Source organism: Tachypleus tridentatus, chromosome 1 (assembly GCF_004210375.1).
Source record: "Tachypleus tridentatus isolate NWPU-2018 chromosome 1, ASM421037v1, whole genome shotgun sequence".
Classification (NCBI taxonomy): domain Eukaryota; kingdom Metazoa; phylum Arthropoda; class Merostomata; order Xiphosura; family Limulidae; genus Tachypleus; species Tachypleus tridentatus.
The window spans coordinates 161,323,677-161,343,746 of record NC_134825.1 but is presented as its reverse complement, the minus strand read 5'-3'; the positions used below and the strand labels follow the sequence as shown (position 1 = coordinate 161,343,746).

General features: G+C 34.6%; 1 protein-coding gene across 2 annotated transcripts; it reads left to right on the top strand.

The window, feature by feature from the left end:
- Positions 1-895: 895 nt before the first annotated feature.
- Positions 896-19,509, top strand: LOC143229208 (uncharacterized). 2 transcript variants are annotated; one of them, XM_076461208.1, is made up of 6 exons: positions 896-1,026; positions 5,570-5,774; positions 9,369-9,445; positions 10,898-10,981; positions 11,150-11,236; positions 15,099-19,509. In XM_076461208.1, exons 2-6 carry the CDS (start codon positions 5,693-5,695, stop codon positions 15,123-15,125), a joined length of 357 nt encoding a protein of 118 aa, XP_076317323.1. In that variant the 5' UTR covers positions 896-1,026; positions 5,570-5,692; the 3' UTR covers positions 15,126-19,509. The 2 variants fall into 2 exon arrangements, with proteins under 2 accessions (XP_076317323.1, XP_076317320.1); XM_076461205.1 differs by lacking the exon at positions 15,099-19,509 and having other exon boundaries at positions 11,150-11,965.
- The last annotated feature ends 561 nt before the right edge of the window (positions 19,510-20,070 follow it).

The following is a 20,070-nucleotide window of genomic DNA, read 5'->3' as shown; positions in this document are numbered from 1 at the left end:
TGGTGATCTTTTTTAGCTATTGCTAATCGTAAACATTTGAAATAAGCTGTTGTAAATCTTCATTTTGAAAAATCTTTTGGTCATCAGAACGTTCAATACGCTCTTATTATTTGTTTTAGAACAAAGCCATATTGGGATAGCTGTTTTGTTCACCGCGGAGAATCGAATCCGAATTTTAGCGTTGCAAGTCGGTAAATTTATCGTTTCCTCACCAGTAGATAACTTATTTTAGTTTGAATAATAAAATATCAATATGTGTATGTAGATGCTTTTTTACTTTGTGTGCTGTGTGTGTTATTTTAATACAAGATTACATCAGGCTATCTGCTGTGTCCATAGAGAGTAACTGAACCACTGATTGTAACGTAGTAAATCCCTAGGCTTACCTTTGTTCTATGAGGAGACCTTTTAGTTTGATACCTTAGTGAACGAGATATTAAAAACTATATTGTAATGGAAATAAACTTAACAGTCATGAAATAAAAACTTTACTTTAATAATATTAAAACAAACTCTGTGTCTATCACAAGATTTCTCATTCTTTTTTGTCACTTTCAATATTTGAGCAACAAGCAAACGAAAACTTTCTATGTAGCTATCTTGTTTGTGGCATACACGGTGACATTTATCCACGGTAATTTATTAATCGTTACAAGTCTTGATATCCATGCTAATGTATACATTTAGGTTGGTTTCGATTCATGGTATGTAGTCCGCCGTAAAATCACACATAGCGAACGGAAGAGAAGCTTGTTGAAAAATAAGGTTAATGTTGAAGTTTATTTAGATCACGTATATAAGGTTATGCTTTGTTTATAGATTTGAGTGATACTGTCATGGTAACGCGCGTGCTCAATTTGAACGTGGACAAGGATCGAAAAAATATGAAATTTCATTCCAGGTGTTGATGCGTTCGAATTAGTCAGTTCTCGCTTTGTGCAAAGAGATATTATATTGTTGATGTTCACTTAAGGGATTGAGGAACTTGGTTCTGATAGAAAAAAATGGATGTTTGAGGTGAAATTGGTAAGTAATTAAGCTCAACTGTTCTTCGTAAGATCAGAATAAGATCTGTTAAAAATATAAATCTTGATTGTATACAACTCTGAAGTTGTTTTTTTCAAATCAATGATCGTACGTCGTTATTAGTTCTCAGCTTTTAAAATTCACTTATTGCATAAACTGATGATTAAAAATAATGGCTGAATTTAGTGTTGCGTCCAAAAAACTACTGGAATCCGTCTGTTATGGTACAAAGATGTTAGAATTTGAAGGTTTCGGTCTGGAATTGCTGGTTATTTTCATCTGCGATACTAGGATATAAATATCGTACCTGTTTGTATGAATATTGTAGAAACGAGGGTTTTTACTGTGACATCCACTGTAAAGTAACTAGATATTTAATGTTACAGTGATAGACTAGAGAGAAGGTAGCTAATTAATATCACTCACCGTCAACTTTTGAGGTACTCTTTATGAATGAATAATGGGATTGGTCGTAATATTATAATGCTTCCCATGGTTGAAAGGGCGAGCGTTTTCGGTGATGGGTTTCGATACCGTAACCCGCAGATTGTGAGTCAAATACTCAACTAACAAGCCTGAAGTATAACTGAATTTTGTGTTGAGATATAACTGTTTCTATAGTTTGGATAATAGAACAGAAATTCGATCTTCTAATAAAAAATGTAGACTTATTAACTGTATTATGAAACATAATGTTTTAATGTTTCTCAATTTTTAAGTTGTTAGTGTCACGTGCAATTTTGAGAATTGCATTATTGGCATAAATATTAACAAGTTTATATTAACTCTCAACGTTTATTCATAAAAATCACTCATTTTATACAGTATGACAAGTTAAGACACAAGGTGTTTGAAAAACAAAACACATAATTCTTCCAACAACAACTTATGCCAAAATGCTTGTTGCACGTTCGCTCAGTAAAGGTCTTTATTTTCTGAGCTGATGCTATTATGTGTTTTGCAATTTCTCCAACAATACAGAGGTGTAACGAGAAATATCTAAATAAGCAGCTGCTCTTGTAATTGAAGTTGCTATGCAGTCAGTTATTTTCAACAGACGTCTTATTTGTACGTATTAATTGTAAAATATGTTTTATAAATATATCTGTGTACTTTGGGAATAAATTAACATCTACTACATATTCCCCACCTACGCGAAGGCGGTATTCTTCATTTAATAATATTCACACTTTATGCGTATGGTGTTCGATTAGTCCGTTACTTACGTAGCAGTGATTATTGCAACTCACTTGTAATTCTAAATTATTACACTATTTGAACAAGAATAACTTGAGTTGTGTCAGGCTACCAGCTCAGAAGTCATCTTATACCCAAAGGTTTCCGAGCTGGTTCACAAAGTTATAATCTCGATGCAACAATATGTCCTGGTATGTACCTTCGGTGATACATGGATGTGAGGTTAGGCTTTAAGCGGACAATGGAAAAAATCAGGACCTTACTTGTCCATGCTGTGCATCACGAACTCTGAATGAAGCCAACACTTTGGTCAATCAACACAAACTTTGTTTTGATCAAAAGGTAACAAAATAATCGTGAGTTGAGATGCATCTCTATGTTCTCACCAAAAAAAAAAGTTATTTCCGTTCTTGGTTAGGTATTGTCACCAGGCTGTTTTGCTTATTCAGCAGGTTAGCAGTTCTCTAGGAAACCATGCAGGGTCCAAACACAGGGAATTTTATTCATGTGTGTTGAGAGGAAGGTTATCTCCAAACTTGCAGATGGTGGTATATGGTGTGTTGAAGATGCATTCTAGTGCGTCGTACTCTCTGATGTGTGGTGGTGAGAAAACCAAATAAAGAAAAACCGTTTCCTTTTTTTGTCGAAAAAATCAGGTGAAACTTGTTCAAACAGTTACTTGTCCACTTGTAACTTCTCGTATGTAATACAGACAATCGACTCTCAGCTCTTTCTGTTCTACAGAAATGTTGTCCAACGTGTTGTGCACTTGTCAATTTTTGAACTGTTGTCATAATTTCAAAATAAATATTACCATGTTCAGTTTCTTTTCTTCAATGTAGTCGAGTCGAAATTTCTATTTAATTATGCATTACATTTTCGACCCGGTATGGTCCGGTGGTTAGGGCGCTCGACTTGCATTCCGAGGATCACTGGTTCTAATCCCTATCGCATCAAACATGCGCGCCCTTTCAGCCGTGGAGCGTTATAGTGTGACGGTCAATCCCCCTATTCGTTGGTAAATGAGTAGCCCAAGAGTTGGTGTAGGGGTGGTTACCACCTGCCTTCCCTTTAGTGTTACACTGCTAAATTAGTGACGGCTAGCGCAGATAGCTCTTGTATAGCTTTGCGCGAAATTCAAATCAATTGTATGCATAAATTTCTTGTGAGGTGTCATCTTTTAGATTTGAATACGGATTCAAAAGATAATAGGAAAAATTGTGACTGTATTATTGAAAGCAGTGAACAAGTTTGGTGGAAAGAGTTTTAGTGATAAAGAAATCATCATCAGAAATGGTAGACTGATGCCAGCTCTAAACCTGACTGGAAGAACAAAGCAGTGCGTTCGAAAATTCAATGTAAACCAATATGATACGACATCTTACTTAACTGCTTGTCCTAGCTTGTAAAAGCTTTTCTGTTGGTCGTGTTTATTATTTAACAGTGAATATGGGACATGGAATTCAAGCGGATTTAATGATTTAAATAATTTGCATAAGACAATTAAAATACATGAAAATTCCTCCAGTCATATATTTTCAATTGTAGGTCTAGCTAGATTTGGTAAATCACAATTTGAATTCCATCTAAACAGTTAACATAAAATAAATGTGCAAATGCACAATGAAAAGGTGAAGATGAATAGATTGTTTCTTTATTTTGAATTTCGCACAAAGCTACTCGAGGGCTATCTGCGCTAGCCGTCTCTAATTTAGCAGCGTAAGACTAGAGGGAAGGCAGCTAGTCATCACCACCCACTGCCAACTCTTGGGCTACTCTTCTATCAACGAATAGTGGGAGTGACCGTCATATTATAACGCCCCCACGGATGAGATGGCTGAAAAGGCAAGCATGTTTGGTGCGACGGGGATTTGAACCCGCGACCCTCAGATTACGAGTCGAACGCCTTACCTCACCTGGCCATGCCGGGCCAAGAGGAATATAGACATGTTAAAAAGATTAATCAACGTAGTTTGATATTTAGGTGAACAACAATTAGCATATAGAGGCTGTGATGAATCATCAGAGTCTGCTAACCGAGGCAATTATGTGGAGCTGGCAGATTTTTGCAAGAAATACGACCCATTATTGAAATCCCATTTAGAGAAATCGAGTGTTTGTTCTGGCCTGTCAAACAGAACCCAGAATGACAAATACAATACATCTTTTATATTTATTTTAAAGAAATGGTATGGAATATTTAGTTAAAACACACAATACAACATACCTTTTTATTTGTTTTAAAGGAATAGTAAAAGAAGATTTAGTTAGAACATAAGTACAACCTTTATTTATTTAAAAGAAATGGTATATAAGTACAACCTTTATATATTTATTTCAAAGAAATGGTATGGAAGATTTAGTTAGAACATAAAGTAAAATAAAGACTGGTAGTTTCTATGAAGATATAAAATTTATTCAGTTAAAAAGAAAGGAGGGTACAATTAACATACAAATAAAGCAGCCGAATATGTTTTGTTGTTACCTTTAATTGGAAGTGTTTAATCTTAGATATGATTGAGAACTATAAGTAATTAATGTTATCTTTATTGGCCGTCTGTAATTATTATTTCTAAATTTTGTAATCCATTTTTTACGCTTTTGCTTTCCCATCAGGACAAATTATTGCACTCCCCTGTTGTAAGCAGGGTATTCATCCAGTTTAACCTGTAGTTAGATTTATAATAATAATCGATATTGAATTTACTTTGTAATAATAAAGGAACATTCTGAAGGAGTTCTTATAATTAAAATAACACGTTTCTATTTAAAATGTTTCTGAACAAATTTCTAATTGCATCTGTGCGAGTGAGATAAAAATAATTCTTTTTTAAAATATCTGGAGCTAAAAGGATTTAAGAGGGACCCAACAAGTAACTATGAGAAAGGATTTTTATTAAAGCAAAATATCAATCAATATATATTATTTAAACGTTGCCTCCCAGTGGCACAACAACATATCTGCACACTTATACCACTAAAAACCGGATTTCGATACCCGAAATAGTCCTGTGCTTAGCTTTGTACTAAATAACGACTGTTTTTGTTTGAATTTCGCGCAAAGCTACTCGAGGGCTATCTGCGCTAGCCGTCCCTAATTTAGCAGTGTAAGACTAGAGGGAAGGCAGCTGGTCGTCATCATCACCCCCCGCCAACTCTTGGGCTACTCTTTTACCAACGAATAGTGGGATTGATCGTCACATTATAACGCCCCCACGGCTAGGAGGGCGAGCGGGATTCGAACCCGCGACCCTCGGATTACTAGTCGAACGCCTCAACACGCTTGGCCATGCCGGGCCCACTAAATAACGAAGAACGGCTTATAGTTTATTTCAATTTATTTCAGAAATATACCATGAGGAGTTGGAGTTACAGTTACCAGTCAGAAAACTCTTAGCGCTCAAGGACTGGAATTAGCAGCGGAGCGTTAAAAGTAGTTCTAGAATACTATATAAAAAGTTGACGTACAATGGGTTGTGGATCGTCCAAGGCAGAAGCATCAGAACCATCGAATATCACTACACCGCCCCCTGAGCAACCGAAAGAACCAGGTATACGAAGTACATTGATGGAAATTTCAATATGTGAAACTAGATTTGTTTTTGTTATAAGCGGTTCATGTTATATTTCCGACGAATGTCAATTCATTATAAGCTTAAGTTTATAAAGTATATAAAATGTGAAAAGTATTGTTCTGTAAAAATAAAATCGCATTATTGTAGTTGTTATTTGAGTTTTCCCACACCTGTTCATTCTAACATGACGTGGTGTTTCAATTCAATTAACATGCATTGGTCTCTATTAAGCAATCTAAAATAAAAGGACAAAGTCAAATTCACAATTACCCCAATGATGCTTGGTGATATTTAGTTAGGTTTATACATACCAACTGTTTTAGTCTGTCAGACGATATTTTTGCCCGTAAGGGTTTATTTTATCGTAACACTAAACAATGGATTATATGTGTAATTTCCATTTTGAGCAACTAGGGGGCGCGCACCGTATAGAAAGTGTCAGCATTCTGGTTTTTTTTTTTTTAGGTTAAGACTAATCTCTAGTAAGACAAAAAAAATTATTCAGGCAATGATATCAGAGCTTTAAAGCATCTTTAGAACTTTATTCCTTTTATTCTGTGTACAATCTCGATCAATTGTTAAAACTACCATTTCCAACTTACGAAATCAAATTATTAGGTTATAGTTTTTGAAAGTTAGGCCTGCATTTCTCTCTTAAAATATTTAAATTTGTCCAGCCTCTTTCATTTAATGCTCTTCGGTTTTGTAAAGATAATCGAGAAAATAAATATTCGATCTCGTTTAAATTGTATTTACACATTGATTAGGATTCAGAGTTTGACGATACAAGGATATTCGTCTGCTTATTTTACTGCAAACGTACACCTTATAAAACGTTCAGCAAGAAACCAAAATGTTTTGTAATTCTGTTTACTTTGGTTTATTACTAGGCGAATCAATTGTAATCCGTTTTTGTTTTCTAGAGTCTCCCTTCAATACAAGTTGGATCACGCAGGCCCTTTCGCGCCAATAGTGTTTCTAGACATTCAAAAGAAATATATTTGTATATACGTACCAGCTTGAAAATTTAATGAGCAATATATTTTGTTAGTCACCCATTCATTGCTGAAATTGACAAAATAGCCCTATTATTCACTTTCTAATGAGAGTCAGTGTTTCATTGCGTATCAAATTTTTTTATTACAATTTCGCCCCTTTCCCACCGAAGTCTGAGGATTGATACCCACAATAGGCACAACACAGATAACCCGCAATATGGTTTTGTGCTTAAACAAACATTCTGGGTTTTTACAAGTATTTTAGGTTTTATATGTGAAATAAAATAATGCTTTTCAAAAAAAAAATGTCGCGTACATGAAATAAACACACAAGATATTTTGATTTATGATTATCGTATTCTATTTTAAAATCCAAAATTACTATTTTTGTAGCTGAAACATAAAAGAAAAAGAAAATCTCGAGATTCCAGGCCTTAAGAAATAAGGTGTGTAATATTACAAATGGAAAGCGAGTTTTAAGCTTATTACCTAAATTAATTTACCGCATTTTACGCTTTATAAGACGTAGAAGATGAACCCTGATTTTGGAAAGATAATTCTAAGAAAAAAAATATTTTGACTCAGCAACCAACACCTTGATGTAACCTTTTTTTCAACCTACTGAGTAAATACAGTCAAATACATCATATTCTTTAAAGTATATCGACAACATTAGTTACATTGAATGTTTTATGCACTTGAAAATACTTGTAATTGGTAAGTAATGAGACTACGATCTGTATGAGAGGTCGTTTTGAGTAGAACCTAAGCTAACCTCTTGTCTTAAACCGTCACTTTTGTCTTGAAAGATGCATGGGGATTTTTCAAAGTATTTTTAAAGAAAAAAGTGCCTCTTACAAGGCGTAAAATACGGTAAGTTCAGTCACAGAGTACAAGTATCAAAAATAAATGATATAGAGAAGAAGAGAGAAATTAAAAGTGGCTCATAAAAATGAAAATAAAATCAAACAGAACTCGAAACTGAATTCAGGAAATATGAAATTGAGTTCATTTCACTTGTAACTAAGTAGAGCCAGAATTCAAAAATATAAAAAATCACAAATTATGCGATATTCTTAAAGTTGATACCTAAGAATCTTAACTGATTCACAATGTCATTTTGAGTAGATCTTAAGCCAACTTATTGCCTTAACCCATCACTTTTTGTCTTGGAAGACACACAAGGATTTTTCAAGGTATTTTTAAAGAAAAAAGTGAGTCTTAGAAGGCGTAAAATACGACATATGTGATCTTCTTAAATTATGATTTAAATTTACTAACAATTGCGTGTGGGTCGAGCGTTGACAATGCCAAGTCTTAAAACGCTTCACGTATTTTTATATCACCTGTGTTGAACGTAGAAGATAAGGTCAATGACATCATAATTTGGTGTGTTGCAATAAAAATTCTATAAACACAATTATCCAGGGTATGTTAAAGCATAATGTTACAGACGTATTAAACTTTCCAGGTCATTCAAGTATAAATTAAAGCTGTGTCTATAGCCTGTTGTGCCTGCTAAAATGTGTACTTTTCACCACGTCAGTGCATTTTAAAGAAGCTGGTCGCTAATTAATTGATTTTAATTTTTTTTAGTATAAATATAGTTTAATTCAATTAAGATTAATAAAAGTAAGTACAGTACATTCAGTATAAAATTCTAGTGTAATGTGTACGTATTATTGGATATGTAATTATCAGAACTTGTGAATAAAAGTAAAGAACATAATAATATAACAACCACACTATATCTACTACATCCAGTGCCGACGAGGCCTATCGTCAGTAAAAGGCTTACGAGGTAGTTCGGAAGACTGCGAAACGAAGAAAGACGGTAATTGTCGAAATACTACGTGTATAATGGACAACAGTTGTTTCGATGCGTTTGAAGTGTTTATTAGTTTGGTGTTGTTTAATAAACGAATTACGTGGAGCTATTTTGAATCATAGAACGTATTTTTAAGTGTAAACTTATATTGTTTCGGTGTGTCTTGTGAATATATATATATATACTGACGCAAGCCGTAATTTTCTTTATATTTCACGTACTATTGTCGTCACTGAGAATGCAACTTTCTAAATAACCATACGTTTATAACAAGTGTTTATGGACTTGTTTGACTGCGTCACCAGGAAACCGTATCGACTGAAATGTAAAACGAAATGTAAAGCTGGTTGATCTAATGAAGGCCTAGTTGGAAACTTGCATGACATATTGAATTTTTAAAAAATGTATATATACCTTTCATTCTCCTGAGAACAAATGCAACTTAAAAATGTATCGCAAAACAGCTTGTATGGGTATTCACACTTTTATTAATAAGAAGAGAACAACGTTTCGACTTTCCTAGATCATCTTCACGTTGTTCGCTGATTATTAATAAAAGTGTTAATACCCATAGCAGTCGTTCTGAGATACATTTTTATTTCAAGTAGGTTTCTCATCATAAAAAAAACACTAGTTAAGCTTTTAAAATGTTTAGATTTTTAAAAATGGCAACAGTTCTGATGACATAAAAATTCACCTCTCTAATTATTTATTTAAATATTATTGTTTACCCTAATTTTCTAGTTCCTCCACCAGTAGCATTTGAAGTTATTTTAGAAGAGGAAAGTATTGTCAAGAAACATCCGCCTAAGAGGATTCAGGTATATTGTTTGCAACTTCCAAGCCAATCTTTCTCGCGAAATGTCTCGTGTTTAATAATACTCAAAATTTTAATAAGTAATTCCAGGCTTTATAGTGATTTATTTGAAGACTGATATTCAGTCAGCAATTGAATTTCCTTTTAAAACTATAACGGAAAATAGTTAACTCAATTCTGATAAAATTGGGAAAATAATGGTATGCGTTTATAACAGAAAGCTTCTCTATATGTGATAAATGAATTCAAATAATCTGAGATTTTAAGGTAACCAAAATACTTCCGATGAGTTTATTATATTTCTTTCCGTCTTGTTTTCTACTTTGCAGATGAAATCAATTTTAAAGTTTTCATATATTGATATGGTAACAAAGCATATAACATTATTAGTTGATAGTTATTAAAGATGCTAGCAGAGACCTAATAGTTTTTTTTTTTCTGCATCGAAGTAATGAGAATAATTTCTTCTTGTCACTTCATAAATTAACTATGTAAAATGAATATCAGTTTACCTCTCGATAGGCCTAAAATTATAGATGGAGAAAATGGTCGTCTTATTACTTCATTGTATTTTCGAGTAAACAATCACTAATCTATTTATAAACTGATTTGTAGAGGTTACGTTTAAGATTTTGTCCACTAGTAGGACAGCGGTAAGTCTAGAGACTTAATAACGCTAAAATCAGGGTTTCGTCCAACGTGGTTTTGCTCTAAATTAAACAAAACAGAGCTTTTTTAATCTAATTACATTATGTAATATATACGTGTTTAATATTTGTATAGGTAACCAACAAAGTTTAATCAGATGAATGTTACCATGCTAAACACTGGCGCAACTAGTATATCTGATATTCTTGGATAAAATCACAATAGATTTTCGATTATTTTTTATTACATACTTTTGATTTAAAGTTCGTAACAGACTTGGTAAGAGAATTATGGTTTGGTTTGAATTTCGCGCATAGCTACACAAGGGATATCTGCTCTAGCCGTCCATAATTTAGCAGTATAAGACTAGAGGGAAAGCAGCTAGTTATGACCACCCACCGTCAACTTTTGACCTACTCTTTTTACCCATGAATAGTGGAATTGACCTTCATATTATAATGTCCCCACGACTGAAATGGCGAGCATGTTTGATGTGACGGGGATTCGAACCCGTGATCCTCAGATTACGAGTCGAGCGCTCCCTAACTTGTCTGAACATGGCGGGCCTGAGGATTATAGGAAAACCACAGTTTAGCGTGATTTTGATCACAAGCATCGGGTGTAATCACATAAATCATTCTTTTCTGTTACGTATCTGCTTTCAGATTGATAAAAAAAGTATTTTGATGTTATTTTTCGTATGATTTATTCAATCATTCAGCATGCCCATGAATGTCGACTAATATATAAAGCTTTACTTTTATTACCTATACTGGTTTACAATACAGTCTTAATCTATTTAATACAGCGTCTAGAAGAAAAACAGCAGAAGGTTTTTACCGTTGAAGAGATAGAAGAAAAACAGAAGAAAGCTTTAGAAAGAAGAGAAGAGGTCAGTGAATCAAAAGTAACTCGAAACATTCTTTCTTTGGTTATTTTGTCAGCAGTTTCTAAAAGTAAATTATTTTATTTTTAGTTGTTTTTATACTGGGATTATTTATTGTTAAATATATGCTAGTTTACAAACTAATTAATATTTTAATACCTTCTGATTTTGCAGGTATTACAAGATCGGATTTATAGTTCTAGAAAGATGCAAGGATTGATTAAGAAATCTGGAACCACTTTAGAAGAAGACATCGAAAAGGTAAAAGTTTCCATTGGTGAAAGAAATACGAAACTATTCATAGATTAAACTTACAATTACAAAAGAAACAGAGCTGACTGCTGGATTTTATTTACAATAGGACTCTATTTAGCAAGATAACCTAAGTAGTCTGTCATTGAAGGAATCCAATTTTTAAAAAGATGAAGCAATTTTATATTTGAAAATTATAACCCTTTATTCACGAAAGCATGTTCATTTCATATTATAAATCACAATATAATGGATTAGGTTCTCATGCTCGCTCTCATGATGAATATAACGTTCATAGCAACTTTTCTTAAAAATAAGTCGATGTTTTCATGACAAAAGTGTTAAAAGTTAATTTTGTAAAAGCGATATTTATGACAAGTTTCGTTACGTAACTCTGTACGAGTTTAACGATGTGAAGGCAGTTTAATTGTTGTGCTAAGTTTTTAACACTGTTAACGTCATCTCACTCGCAACATTCAAATCTTTGTCGTTATGTTTGATATTGTTTTTTTTCTAGAAGGCTTGATGTTTCTAGAATTCTCTGTCGCGTGTTATAAATACGTGAAGATATAGAGTAAAAATAAGTTAGTGAAAGTAAAAGAAAAAGTTTTACGCTTAGACTGAGTGATTCTCAGTTTGGCCGCAAAGGGCGATTTTTTAAACGAGTTTCATAGCTTTTAATAACAGAGATAAAAGAGAACAATTCGTTTTGTCAAAATATATTCTGAAGTAATTGAACCCATGTGTGTACTTTTGACGTAAAAGAGAATTATTTAAAAGTATTTATTGGCATTAAACTGCGATAACTCATCGAATAATGTAAGTGAATTTATCACTGACTGTATTGTGATAAAAGAAGAGAAGAGAATAATTCGTCTTGTCAGTTGAGTTCTAAAGTAATTGAGCCAGTCTGTACTAATTTTGACGAAAAAGGGAATTATTTAAAAAAGTTCGAGACGCAACTGTGGTAAACAGTAGTGTAACAAATGTTTTGTACATACGCTTGACTTGTTTTGAATACATATTATTTTAAAACAAGTGTATCGTGTGCTGTCCGTTTATTGTTGAAATTTATCGCCAACAAGTCACAGACACTTGCTGTAGAAAAATCCCGGCGCATCCATACTAATCAGAGCTTGACAGTCGAAACACCTTGGACATTACTTACCAGAGAGAGTGTTGTTATTAGATTGGACATTACTCAGTAGAGAACTCGTTACTATTAATTTTAATACTACTGTGCCAGAAAATTTTCGAAGTTGGTTGCTCTGAGACTTTTCAAAAGAATTATATGGTACGTTTTAGTTCTGTAACTTTAACACTCAATCACAAAACTTACCTTAATACGAATTAGTTTTTTAGTGCTTCCAGTATTTCTGTATATTATCAAACTCGTGCCATTCCCACCCTTTAATACATATAACTTTTCTTGGCCCCCTTTATTTTATTTTATAAATGAGTGAAAGAGTGAGTTCAGTGTTGAGGTTAACTTATGAGGTCATTTCTTCCCCCTTTTTATTATCAGGGGTATAGATGTTTTACACCCGATGGAGGGGATGATTTTTGCAACCAATTATGTGGACTGTTCAATTTTCAAATTAGTAATCTCTGATTACGTGATACCAAAAGCTGTAAACATGCAGTCACAGAGTAATTTTGTTGCCACGATACTTGCATGTATACTTAGGTCTACTGACTGATACTTACGAACTATCGCTTAGATGGAAAAGCTTAGAAGCACGCCTATATTAAAGATGTACATTTTGGCTACTGAAAAAGCCTACATCTAGTTCTAATTATGTAATTCGATTGGTAAGAACATGAGAATCAGAAGAACAAACACACAATTTATAGCTCTGTGATGCGATAAAACAATTCAACAGACCAAATTGTAGGGGGGATGACTGTATGTACCATGCCCCCCACATAAAATTACGGGGGAATATATACCCTCCATCCCCCAGGATCTACGCCCCTGTTTATTAGCTATATTTTTGTGCGCTAGTAATACTAAACATGGGGGGCAAGTATACGTATATCAAAGCCAGTTTTATTACTCGGCAGGACTTCTGGCAGCCTACCTTCAAACTGAAATTCTTTTTGGCAAGATAGACTAAATTAATCTACAAGACCTCGGGTTTGGTCAAATACATCAATCAAAAAGGTTCGACCTGCTGATTCCGAAAATGTAATTAGATCTCAAATCGGTCAAGAGATGACGGAGCTATGAACTAAAAGTTTGTATTTGAAAAGAAAAATACAAAAAAAAAAAAAAACCTTGAGGAATTCTATGAGCCCTTATGTTGTGACTAAACATATATTAAAATGCTTACTTTTACAATATTGCAATATTGACTCTATCCTAATCGCTAACACGACCCTAAAGGGGGCTGAAGACTCCCACATTTTGGGAAACGCTTATACAGAGCACTGCCGCCTTCCTGCTCAAGCAGTATTCTAATTTAAAAAACAACAAGAAACGTATACGTAAACAATTAGAAAAATAAAAGGCATTGATCATTCTACGGCCCGGCATGGTCAACCGTGTTAAGGTGTGCGACTCGTAATCTGAGGGTCGCGGGTTCGCATCCCGGTCGCGCTAAACATGCTCGTCCTTTCAGCCGTGGGGGCGTTATAATGTGATGGTCAATCCCACTATTCGTTGGTAAAAGAGTGGCGGTGAGTGGTGATGACAAGCTGCCTTCCCTCTAGTCTTACACTGCTAAATTAGGGACGGCTAGCACAGATAGCCCTCGAGTAGCTTTGTTAGTAATTCAAAAACAAACTGCTCGTTCTACAAGATGAGCTGGTAAGTGCATTTACTTAATTTGTCTGTAATGTCTAGACGAAATTTTTTTACACAGATTTTAAAGATGTTAAAAAAAGCAAATTTAGAATTATTTGCGAGAAGCAAGAAAACACGTGTACATGTTCTTACCGTGTGCGAGTCTGTTTGTTTGTTTTTGAATCTCGCACAAAGCTACTGGAGGGCTATCTGTGCTAGCCGTCCCTAATTTAGCAGTGTAAGACTAGAGGGAAGGCAGCTAGTCATCACCACCCACCGCCAACTCTTGGGCTACTCTTTTACCAACGAATATTGGAATTGACCGTCACATTATAACGCCCCCACGGCTAAAAGGGCGAGCATGTTTGACGCGACGGGGATGCAAACTCGCAACCCTCAGATTACGAGTCGCACGCCTTAACACGCTTAGCCATTGCCGGGCCGACGTGCGAGTCAGATAAGTTGTAGAAGACACGATGTCAAACGTATTACGTTCAAATGTCTAACAAGTGTTCCATGTTTTGGACGCATATATGTATATATTAAAATTCTAGGTGCCAAATATAATAAAGATTTAATACTTTATTAAGAAAGAAAACGGCATTGTCAGCAATGTCATTTGCTATTGTGACATCATTCATGTCAATGCAATTACGACATAATGTGAAGAATTTTCTTGTAACTTCATTTTTTTAAATGATAAACCAAAACATTTAAATCGTATCATCCTTTTAAACAAGGATATAAGTGCTCGTGCTACATATTACTGTCAATCATTTTATTAACGTGATTGTCGTTCTAAGCAACAACAAACTTTTCATAATCCATCTAACGTTACTAATTGAATATTTATTTGTTTTGGTGCAGAGTCACAATGAGATATCAATTGTACCCATCGTGTGACATCGCATCTCGAATTTAAGCGTTATCTGTAAACTTACCACTGTCTAACCTCGAATAGCAGAAATTATCCTTATATTAAACAAGGAAAATGATAAACTGTTTGTCAGGATAGATTTTTTTCCCTTCAGTGTGAAACAGAAATAATTTAGGTAATTCAACTGATTATTTTATGTTATTTTCCAGATTGAAGAAATCACATGTGAAGAATAGGATGTCAGTTGGGATTCGTTCTCTCTATAATCATCTATTTTACGAACGTTTGGGTGTTCATCCATTTCTAACTTCTGAGAAATTTAGTGGATTATGTTTGTTGCAATTATTTTCATAGGTTGCGAAGAACGAAACAAGCGGGCATATAACTTCACGATGCTGATGTGTTTAAGTTAATATGTAAATATGGAAACTGCAGGACTTGTTTCTTCGTAAAGACTAGTCGGAAGAGAACTGCCATGGAAACGCTAATTAGAACATTATAATTAAGTCGAAGATACATAGTTACGTAACTATAGAGAAATTAGTTGAAACGTATTCCTATAATTACAAGAAAGACGTGAACATTCCACATTAAACACCATATAGTTACATTAGTTACAGATTTACGTTCTTTTGTTATTGGTTCAAACTATCCTGTTTCAGTTTGAAAATTAACTAATGTTTTGATGAGCAAAACTTTGTCTTCAACTACTGGATTAATCGCAATGCAAGTTCAAACTTGTTCCGAATACTTAAATCACTCTGTGAAATAAAGTTGTATTACTAACAGGAAAACCTTAAGTTTTCTAGTATCTCGTATACTTAAAGTTGAATAACAGTACTGTTTTTCCTGCAAAACCGTAAAGCATGAAATAGTATGTGACGTCACATTATTGTTCAAAACCGAAACTGTAAAATAAGAACAACTCGTAGTTTGAGAGTTAGATCAGAAAGAGAGGTTTTAGTACATTTCATATTTATAAATTCACAAATAAAATGCACAGAGTAAAATTCCATTATAACTACTGTAATATATCATATGCAGCATTATAAATGACAAATGCAGACGACGGTTAGAGAAAAGAATTCTGGAACAATGCGCGCGTGCTGAATATTTTCGTAAGTTTATTTATTTTAATATTTTACTTTTTTATGATATAGCCTGTATACAGTTATTAGAATATGAACCATTTTATGTATTGAAGAAATATAGAGGCTCACATTTTTTTTTCATTTGAATCAGTGGCGGGGCCAGGATATTTTCGTTGGGGGGGGGGGCTGAGGTAAACCGTGAAGGGGCTTCCCAAAATGCCATCAATATGAAGTATAGATGGTAAATTATAATAATGTAAATACCAAGGTACATTTCAGAAAGGTGTGATATTTTGAACTGCGTTTTAAATGTAGTTTTCATTGGAAACTCATACTCTGATTAATAATTCATTATTACAAATTAGAAATAATCTGTTTATTAAAATATGTGTATATGTAAAAGAGGAAGCTCACCTAAATTCCACCCAAGGTAATACATAATAATAAAGAAAATCAAGATTAGCTTAGATTGAACATTTAATATACCATTAAGAGTAAAGCTACAAATCAAAAGAAATATAACATAAAGACATAGTTTATATAGCAGAAACGAATTATCCCATGTGAAGTTAATACACTCTGAGGAAACGTAAGGTCACTATCAGCTAACTATCTTTCATCATGTTATGTTTATAGTCAATATTACTTCAAAACAAAGCACCTGTTCTGGTGATTGGCAGTAAATGTGTCTATAACAGTATCAATATCGAGTTGTTTTGTCCTCCTGGAGTTTACTGATATGACAGCAAGGTTGCTGGTACGGTTGTTACCACTACTGTTGTGCAAGTATGTCTTGAGAAACTTCTCTCACAGGCAGCTGAAATGACAGGCAGGGTCACAGCGATACATACAAGTTTGTGGAGATCCATGAAGATATCCTTGTATGGCTCCAGCATGGTTGCAAGCTTCAATGGTGTGGATACTTCCTCCCCGTGTCTATCTTACTGGCAATTAGCCGGTTCAACTGGTGGACCTTCACTGCGAGATTATCCTCTGCCACACCATAGTTTGCTGCCATTCCTAAAAGTGGTTGCTTGTCCAGAAATGTGGAGGTTCAATGCAGTTGCACCCATCAGAACATTGCAGGCATCAGAGGAGAATCTTCTATTCAGTTCGTTGAGCATCCTGTCTGTGATGGCATAGAAGGTATGTCTCATAGCATCTGGTGTTGGTTCATCTCTTTGGCCAGCACTAGATGTGATTATGAATTCCTCCAGGTGTCTGGGGGCAGATCACTGTCCACCTTGATGCACCATCTTAGTGCATCTTATTCCCACTTTCTTACATATATCCTCAGCAGACTCTTCCAAGTCTTTCCATGCTGCTTCAGTTCTCATTTCTGAGAGATCAGATATGACAGATTGTACTAGGTCCTCTGCAGAGGCCAGCTGCAGGTCAGGTGACTGGAGGTGGTCTAATAGCTGTTTTGTCATCAGCAGTAGTTTTTCTATGGCCACTAGACTGGTTACGAACTGCTGATCTAGGAGGATGCACAGGCCCTTTGATTCAGTGGCTCTGTGGACATTGTCCCCCTCCACGAGACGCTTTAGGGTTGTCACAATGACAGGGAGGGTTCTTTTCACAGCCAGACAAGCAGCATGTTGGCAAGCCCATCTTGTGTCTGACAGTCGCTCCAACTCTATGTGCTGGTTCACGGGTTCAAGCTTTTCTGTACCTTCAGAAATTCTTCATGCACAACCTATGTAGAGAAGAATTTGTACAATTTTTTGAATTGTCACAAAGAACTCTGCTGCAGCCTGGACATTGTGCACACAATCAACTAGCACAAAGTTGAGCCTATGTGCATAGCAGTGGACATACACAGCCTGACGTGGTTGTCTAATCTTCGTCATAGCTCAAGATAGAATGGCATTACACAGGGAGCGGCAATACAACACATGAGTTTCAGTACATTCAGTACGTTGCTATAGGACACATACTTCCGTCTTAATGAAGACGTTGAGTTCTACAGATCTATGTCTCTTTGATGTTAATTGTTAAGCAACAACGACGATTGTGTTTTCCATATTTTATGAATATATGTAGGTAACAATACTGGGGGGCTGAGGGGGGCTTGGCTCATTTTTGGGGGGTTCAACCCCCAAGCTTCCCCTGGGCGTCGTCACTTATTTGAATGAAAATTAAATGCGTTGACAATGATTCCAGAATGAAACTCAAGATGGCAGCACTAGAATGAGTGAAGCTCTTTCCGAACGAAAGTTTCTCAAATGGTTGTAAATGATATGTAGACTTGATCTTAAACATATTATCTATAGAACTCACACTGTGCTCCTCTTTGTTAAAAATATTTGATTAAATCATTGTCTTGAAGAGATTTATGTTTTGTTATTTATTATCAGCCAATGTGATTAAATTTGTACAAACACTGTTTTATGTACTTGTGTGCCTTAAAATTATCCACGAAAAGGAGTAGAGAGTAAGATTTTTTCAAAAGCGATATGTTTCTTATATTTTAAAGTAGTTATTGTTGTACAGGTCTTTCTTGTTGATAACAGGTTTTTTCACATCACATGTATAGAACAAAACCTCACATTATTAAGTTTTCAGAGTGTGTGTGTGTGTGCGTGTTTTCTTATAGCAAAGCCACATCGGGCTATCTGCTGTGTCCACCAAGGGGAATCGAATCCCTGATTTTAACGTTGTGAAACCGAAGACTTGCTACTGTCTCAGCGGATAACTAACTTTTCAGAAACGAACAGATTTACCCCCTCAGTAGCAGCATGTCTGCAGACTCTCACAGCTAGAAATCGGGTTTCGATACCCGTGGTGAGTAGATCACAGATAGCACATTGTGTTGCTTTGTGCTTAATTTCAAAAAATCATTCAATAACGAACAGATTTTGGGGGTGCGATATAAAATAATTTCATTTCTCCTATATAGCTCCCCAGTGGCTCAGCGGTTTGTCTGCGGACTTACAACGCAAGAAACCGGGTTTCGATACCTGTGGTAGGCAGAGCACAGATAGCCCTTTGTGTAGCTTTGTGCTTAATTCAAAAGAACAAAAAGCAACATTCTCCAATATAATGTGCGATACACTAATGACTAATATCTACATTTGTGTTTCTTTACATAAAATACTTTGTGCACACTGTAAGAGCTGAGCTGATCGCTGTGAGCTTCATGACTAGATATAGAATAAAACTGCCCAGTGTTATTCAGTATTGGATTTTCTCTGAGAAGAGACATGGGTAACTTATGGGTCATTCGATACCAACTCATCAAAAAAAAAAACTCTTCTCCCAATTCATGTCATACATTTTCTTGAGAAAATTCAAGCAAAAATTTCATTTTGATTTATTCAGCTATGAAAAATCCTAACGCTGTACTGCATAGCTGAGCAAATCAAAATGAATTTTTTGTTTAAATGTTTTTAAGGAAATCTATGACATGAATTGAGAAGCTCCAGGACCCTTGTGCAATATTGATCCGTGACGTAGTCTAAAAATACTTTATAAATATTATTATTGTATGTAAATATAGATGTATTATACGTGAATTTAGATTCTAATGGAGGAAAAATAAAATGTTATAATGTGTTTTGGTATTTGTATGAGTAAATTATTTATCTGACATTTCGTTCTGAATGAATATTAATCTCTGAGATGATATCTTTCTTGTTTTATAGTCTGTACACTCTGGGAAAAGAATAAGAGTTCTAAAACACATAATTGCTTCTTACTTACACATTATTAATACCCTAAACGAACGTCTTTAATTGTCAAAATATTTATACAAGTCTTATTATGTTTGTTTACTCATTTTATCCTTTTCTAATCTCACCTTGTGTGGAAGAAAACAACCAACAAAAAACGTTGGAATTATTGAAACTTTTATAAGGTCATAAATACAAATAATCGTACGATTCACACGTTAGGCCAAAATTGTTGAACGTAACTTCAAAACCATGTCTATTAAAAGTTCATTTAAAGATACATGTAAAATACATGTACCAGTTTTACCTATCATAATATCACAATACGGACACAATTCGTTTTCAATCATATTTATTTTCTTTACTTACCATAGCGAGACAGGTACGTAAGTTTCCACTGTATATAAATATCACGT